At 21.4% G+C, this 7,768-nt stretch overlaps 1 protein-coding gene across 1 annotated transcript; it reads right to left on the reverse strand.

Moving 5' to 3' along the window:
- Positions 1-6,769: 6,769 nt before the first annotated feature.
- Positions 6,770-7,336, reverse strand: PmUG01_11026500 (conserved Plasmodium protein, unknown function; the record flags this gene model as incomplete). The annotated part of the gene is made up of 1 exon (XM_029005913.1): positions 6,770-7,336. One exon carries the CDS (start codon positions 7,334-7,336, stop codon positions 6,770-6,772), a length of 567 nt encoding a protein of 188 aa, XP_028862454.1.
- Positions 7,337-7,768: the final 432 nt, after the last annotated feature.

Genomic DNA, 7,768 nt, shown 5'->3' on the forward strand with positions numbered 1-7,768 from the left:
ATAAAAAAAAAAAAATCTTTAAAAATTAATAATATTGAAAAGCATGAATTAAATTGTCTATAAAATAATTTTGATGTTAAAGCATAGAATAAACACTCATATGAAAAAAAAAAAAAAAAAAACAAATACATAATCACTTAAATACACACGTCCAATTAAGTATACATACATTAATTTTATTTATTCAATAAAATATATTTTCCATGTAACCTCAACAACAATAAACAGTTCTATAAACATATGGACAAAAAAAAAAAAAAATTCTGATTAGAGAATTATTGTTAATGTATCATTATTATTATCAATAATATTCTTAATTGCATTTATTTTATACTTTATTATTTTTATTTTTTTTGTATGTTTATACCAGTTTTGCACATACGCGTTAGAATGCAATAAATCTCACACTTTAGAATACGTATTCTTGTATATACATATAAACACATATATAGATATATGCAGATTATTATCTCCAGAGATATATATATAATAGTGGTATGAATTTACCTACATAAGAATATTTATATATATACCCATATTTATACACATGTACTTATTTTTTGATGCATGTACACAAAGAAAAATTTGTATTATATAAATTAACACATTGTGCATTCATATGAAAATTATTAATAATTTATAAATTAATAACTAAAAATACATACATTTCTCATAAATTCAACATGTGTAATATTTATAAAGAATATGTGTGTGTACGTGTGTAAGTTTGTGTGTGTGTCTGTATGTACATTTGCATATATATAATTCTAATAATAAATACAGAATTTTCCACATATTTTTGTTGTGCATATACTTTTTTAATTAAAAAGTATTATTAGTATTATTTTATTATTTTTTTTTTTTTGTTTTAAAATTTGTAATACAATAAAATATTTGAAAATATTGCTTAATATATAAATGTATTAAAACGTAATAGTTAATAAATTTAAAAAACATAAAAATATTAAATAAATATAGGTATATTTCCAATTTTTTTTTTTTTTTTTCGTTCTCTTTTTCTCTTTTTTTTTTAAATAAAACTATATTTATTGGTTAAAATAAATAGATGATAAAAAAAAAAAAAAAAAGGTACATGTAATAGCATTATCACGGAAAAGAAATATAATATACTATTTTTAGTTAAAAGAATGTTATTATATCTTTATTTATATATATATATATATAATATACATATATAAAATATGTGTAAAAAATGAATAGCTTAAAAAATAATATATACATTATGCTTTTCATGCCTTTGTAAAAATAGAAGAATATATGTTATATATATATATATATATATAAATATTTACATTATAACACATAATTTTGAATTGTGTAAAAACTGTTTTCATAAACTACTGTAAATAAATTCATTACATATAAATTTTACATTAAAACTAATTTTCTAGATTTTTATAGGATTCTTATAAATGTATAAAACACATTAAATAATATAAAATAATATTTCATAAAAATTTCCTTTTTAATTTGTTATAGTGTAGTTTGTATATATTTTTTATATATGACACACATATAATATTATAAGCTTTATTCAAAGTTAAGATATACAATATACTATAATTTGGTAAAAAAATAATAGAAATAGTATCAAAACGTTTATTTCACTTTTTTTTTTCTAATTTTTTTTTCAATTATTCATATATTAGCACAATATTAATAAAAATGATTAATGCGAATGTATGCATACATGTACACTATACACTATATTACATATGTACATATATACTCTTAAGTATGTACGCGCGTATGCACTTATGTATACACTTATACACTTACGTATATACACTTCCGTATACACCTACGTATACACTTATGAATACATTTATGCATATATTATATATGTATATATTATATATTAATATATATACGTAATATACGTATGCATACACGTATAAGTGTACACATATAATTTATATATGAATTCATATAAATATATTTATATATACATTACTATTAAAAGGTTATTATTGTGTATCACTAAAAGTATTAGATAATTAGTAATGTATTATAAAAAATTTTTAAATAATTTTATTTACAATATATTTAAAATACTATTTCTTGCATTTTCATTTATATATGATTAGTCAAATAATTCGGAAAATATTTTATGCTTTACATTAATAAATATTTATAAATGATCATAAAAATGAGCTTTCCATATTTTATATTTCTGCATGCGAATCGAGAAAAATATGAAATTTAATATACTATTTTTAACACTTAAAAATTATGAATAGACTGATAAGATAAAAAATAAAATAATAAAATAAATTTTTTTTTACTATGAAGTTAGCACAGTAATATTATACTATTATTAAATCTGTATTACAAGTAATTTAATAATACATAAAAAAAATACTTTATTTTAAAGAAATGCATGCAATTTACATATATATATATTTATATTTTACATTTATTTTACATACATTTTTATACCCACCTTTTAAGTACACTTTACAAGCGCATTACATACTTATATCATATACACTATAAATAAGAAAGAAAAAAAAAATACTCCAAAAATGGTTATAACTTAACATTATTAAGCTATATATTACCATATACATATGTACATATATATAAAAATATGTATACGTACGTACATATGTGTTAGTTTGTACCAAAATAATATTTCATTTAACAAAAAATGTAAAATTGAAAAAGCGGCAAACACAAAAATGATTTTTATTACTTTTTCCTTGTACTTTGGTATTTGCTTTAATTCCTTTTTCAAGTTATCTGATACCTATCTTTAAATATTTTTTTGTAATATATATATAAATATATATGTTTGGAATAGGTCTGTTCAAAGCTATTTTCTTCTGTATTGTGGTAAGAAATATACGAATGGTCGTAATTGACTGTTAGAAAATTTACGTTTTTAATAAATATTATAACTATTCGGTTTTCACCTATTTTACTTTTGAATTTATGGATTTGTTATTTCTTTTTAAAAAAGGAAAAGAAATAAAAAATTAAATGAATAAGTAAAACACCAAGTATAAAAAGGAGTTAAAGCACTTATATATTTGGAAATTTATGTGCGTATGTGCATATAATTTTGTATATACATGTTTATAAATACATGTAAGTTCTGTCACATTCGATTTTATGCGTAATACACATATTTCCATAAGATACAACCCGATATAATCATAATAAAACATTTACACCACTAAAAGAATAGTAGATGTTTATTCATCGTATTTACTATTGTAATAATATAAACTCATAAAACGCAAAATAATAATAATAAAATGATAATAGTTAATGCTATATACTCTTCAAGAACTAACATTATTTCTTTTTATATAATAATTCATATGAAAATGTGCATTAAAATTTTAAAGCTCTTTTAACTATTTTCCTTTTTAATAAGGAAAATACATTTTTATTACTGCATCAAATATAAAGACAAAAAGAGGGTATATTAAAAAAGAAAAAAAAACGCATCAAACTTATACAATAAATTAAAATATTATAATACGCTATAATAAATTTATATTAATTTTGTTATTACGCTTAATGTAATGTATTTTATTTTTACATATGCATTTTTACTATATTATATTTGGATCGACATAATTTTTTTTATCATTCATATTTGCATTTTGCGTCGACATATCACAATTTTTTCAATTTCAATTGATAATTTCAAAATAAATTTAAATTATATATTAATGCTTTTTTAAAGGAAGATATATCGAAAAATTGTGTATATGTATATATATATATATATAACGATGATTTAATTTATTAAAAATTGGAAATCAAAACGGCTTTGCTATTTTTGCACTTACATGTGTATGTAAATGTGTGACTTCTGCTTTCAATTTTTTCCTTGTATTATCACTACTCCTTTCTCTGTTATTTTTATATTAAGTGCATTAAAAAAAAGATTATCACCCTTTTTTATAAAAAATCCTTTAAAAAAAAAAAAGCAACCAAGACACAAGCGCGTGTTAAGCAAAGACACATTGATTAATTAAAAAAATAAAGTAGCGAAAAAATAAAAAAATTAAAAATTAAGCATCAAAAAAAAGGTGTAAACATATAAAAAAAAAAGAATATTGCATTTTATTTTGTATTGAGTTCCCCTTTCTGTATTAAGCACATATATACATATATATATATTTTTTTTTTTATCGGATTTAACGAGACACGGTTTTTTGAAAAGAGTGCTTAAAAGAATAATTTTGCGAATTATTGATAGTAAAATGTAATGTGCAAAATTCAATTCTTAAAAAAGACATTCGTGTGTTGTTTTTTAAATAGTAAAGAGGTAAATTTATTTTTTTTTTTAAATTTTATATTTACATTTTACACTTAATACTTGCTTATGTGTTCTACTGAAACAACAGCTTAATCCTTTATGTTTCAAAAATATTTATTTATGTATATATAATTGCAATTATATTATATATGTATGTACCCATATTATAATAATAAATAGCATGCATTTTTTGTTTTTATTTTTGTTATAAAAGAAATTTTTAAATATTATTAATTCATCAATTAATTTACCTTTTCCCAAGTTCCCTCCTCTTTTTAAAATTACATGTGAATTTAAGTGTGCAAATTCCCCGTTTAAAATAAATGATTCGTTAAATAATCAAATTAAATATTTAATGTTTATTAAAAAAAAAAAATAATAATAAATTAAAAATATAAAATGCTTTCTGCGTTCTTTCAAAGGCATATACAATTTTTTTTTTTTTTTTTTCCATAAGCATTTAATTTTTTTTTTTTGTAAATAAAGATTTGTTAGTTCATACTTGTTTAAATATAAAAATTCTCCACATTTTAAATAATTTCTCCAATTTTTGTTTACATATTAACTCAATTTTTTAAAAAGAAGGAAATATAATAAAATGTTAAAAAAATAATTAAGATAATTATTGAAAAAATATGGAAAAGTGTCGTAAACGCGTTTCACCCTTAAGCAGTAAAAACTTGAAATAGCGATTAAGTATTTTCATGTATACAAATATATGCAATCATGAGAATACATACATAAACATACAAACATAAATGTACATACCTGAACATGCGTACATAAAGATACATACATAAAGATACATACATAAACATACGTATATAAACATATGTACATAAACATACGTACATAAACATACGTACATAAACATACGTACATAAACATACGTACATAAACATACGTACATAAACATATGTACATAAACATATGTACATAAACAAATGTACATAAACGTACGTACATAAACATACATACATAAATCTAAGCATATACAGCTGGAATGGAATTTTAAGTTCGTTATAATTCATTTTTTAAAGCGTGCATATAGTACCAAATAAAAAATACACGTGGGTTTATATATTTGGAAAAATACAACATAATGAAAAAAGGGGAGTAATAATGTACACCTCCATTCAAATTTTTAGTTAATAAGTTAACATAGTTTCATAAAATAATTTCTTTTCTTAATAAACCAAAATAGCAAGAAATCGAAGAATGTAGTTATCTCTTTTTTTTTTTTATTTAAAAAAAATACAAGTTACTTTTAAATGAAGTACCTTTATGCTCTGCCTCCTTATAAAGGAATGTTCCTTTGTAAATAGCTACATTCTTATATTTTTTTTTTTTATATATAAAGAAATTATCAATGTAAAAATTAATTTCACGTTGTTTTTTTCATCATTTTTTTGAGTTCATTTCTGCTTTATTTAGGGGTGTACAGTCAATTGAGAATTTTGAAAATAATCAAAAATTAACCGTAAGAAACTTGGTATATATGTACGTACGACTTATATATATATGTTTACATACATATATATGACAACTGAACGCCTATATTTCCTTACACAAGTAGGCACTTACAAATCTACATCCACACGACGTAAACATTTCTGTTGAGGTTATTTGTGAGCATTTATGCTTTCATGCCTTAAAAAACTAAGTATTATAGAGGCATAATAACAATTAAATTCTAATCGACATTTCGTTGGGAATGGGTTTCGCGTAAAAAAGAGAAGAAAGGAAAAGGGTGCCAATAGGAAATGCTCAACTGTAATGAGAAGTATATTATTTTTATCAGCAATTTTATTTTATTATAATTCTACCTTATTTTATTTTTTTTTTTATAACTGACTTTTACTATTCCATCAGTAGTACATATTTTACGATGCTTGTAGCTAGATAAATTTAAGTAATTTTTGAAAAAGAAAAATGCGCTAAAATTTACATTACTAAATCCTACATTAATTTTTGTTTAATCGAAATCACTTAAACGCAAAAAAAAAAAAAAAAAAGAATGAAATAAATAAAGAACTAAAGAAGTAAAAAAGAAAAAAAATTGAATTATAGCAAATATTAATTTGTCGAATTGATTCTACAAAGTATATACATACGCGTGGGTATACATATATTTGAAGTTGATTCGTAGGACATATCCCCTTTATGTTAACATGTATTCTACAACATTCCTTATATATTATCAGTGTACAATGTATTCCATTTGCGCAGATATTGCTTCATAAAATATTCTTTTTTTATTATTTCCCCGTTTGTATTTTTATATATTTGGAGAACTCTTGTTTACCTTCTATTCCTTTATTTTGGGAATGTTCATTTTAGATGTTTTTGTAATATTTCCACATGACATATTTATAGCATGAACAACTTTGTGAAAATACTTCTTGATTATTACTTTTCTTCAGATAAGAATAATTTTTTTTTTTTCTTTTTTTTACTTCCCATCATCCTCTGTTATTTAAATATTTTTTTTTTTTTTTTTTTTTCCTGGCTTGTTTCTGTTAAATTCAGCTTTTTCTCAAAAATATATGTTTTATTTAATGTATCTTCCTTTGCGAGAGGTATGACTATATCAAAAAGATTTTCTACAGATATAGAACTTTTATCATAAGAATGCTTGCCCTTATCTACCTGACTCCATTGATCTCTACACTCTTTTGTTGTATTCTCTTTATGAAACCTTCTATATGAGCCATCAGTTTTGTCTTTTTTACTGTTCGAAAAAAAATGTTCCAAGACTTTTATGTTTTCTAAATTTTTGTAACTTTTTCTTCTTCCTTTTCTTCTCCTTCGATTTTCCCACCTTAAATCAACTTCCCTTCTTATGCTAGTTTCAAAATTATTTATATATTTGTCTTGTATATTAAGACTATCCTCTGTTGTGTAATATAAATCGAAAACTTTAAAACTAATGTTTGTTTTTCCTGTGTTGGAAAATTCTATTTCGCTTTGATCTATTACATACTTCTCTGGAGTACACACATGTACACATATAGAATAATAATGTTTTATTAAATTCATGATGTGATACGTACATAAATACAGTGTCTTTACATTTAATTAGCTCATTTATCATACATATTGCATCTTGTATGCCTTATTTTGGACGTTTTATCCTTTAAGTTTTACATTTTATGTTATATCTTGCATAATTTATCTTTCTTACCTTTTATTTTATATTAATTTTAATTTTTTTTTTTATTTTCTTTTCACGCTACTTCCTTGATCCGATCGTTTAGCTATTATCATCTTCATATTTATTAATTTTTCATTTTTCATTTTTTTTTTAATTTTAATCCTTTAATAATAGGTATTATTCTCAATGAATGCAATTTTCCACTTTAAAATTATGCGTATTATACACATAAAATAATATTCCCATAATACAAACTCACGTTTAAGTAAAAGCATGTACACTGACATACTTAGACAACTATTTTTAACGACTTATTA

Source organism: Plasmodium malariae, assembly GCF_900090045.1.
Source record: "Plasmodium malariae genome assembly, chromosome: 11".
NCBI classification, from domain to species: Eukaryota; Apicomplexa; class Aconoidasida; order Haemosporida; family Plasmodiidae; genus Plasmodium; species Plasmodium malariae.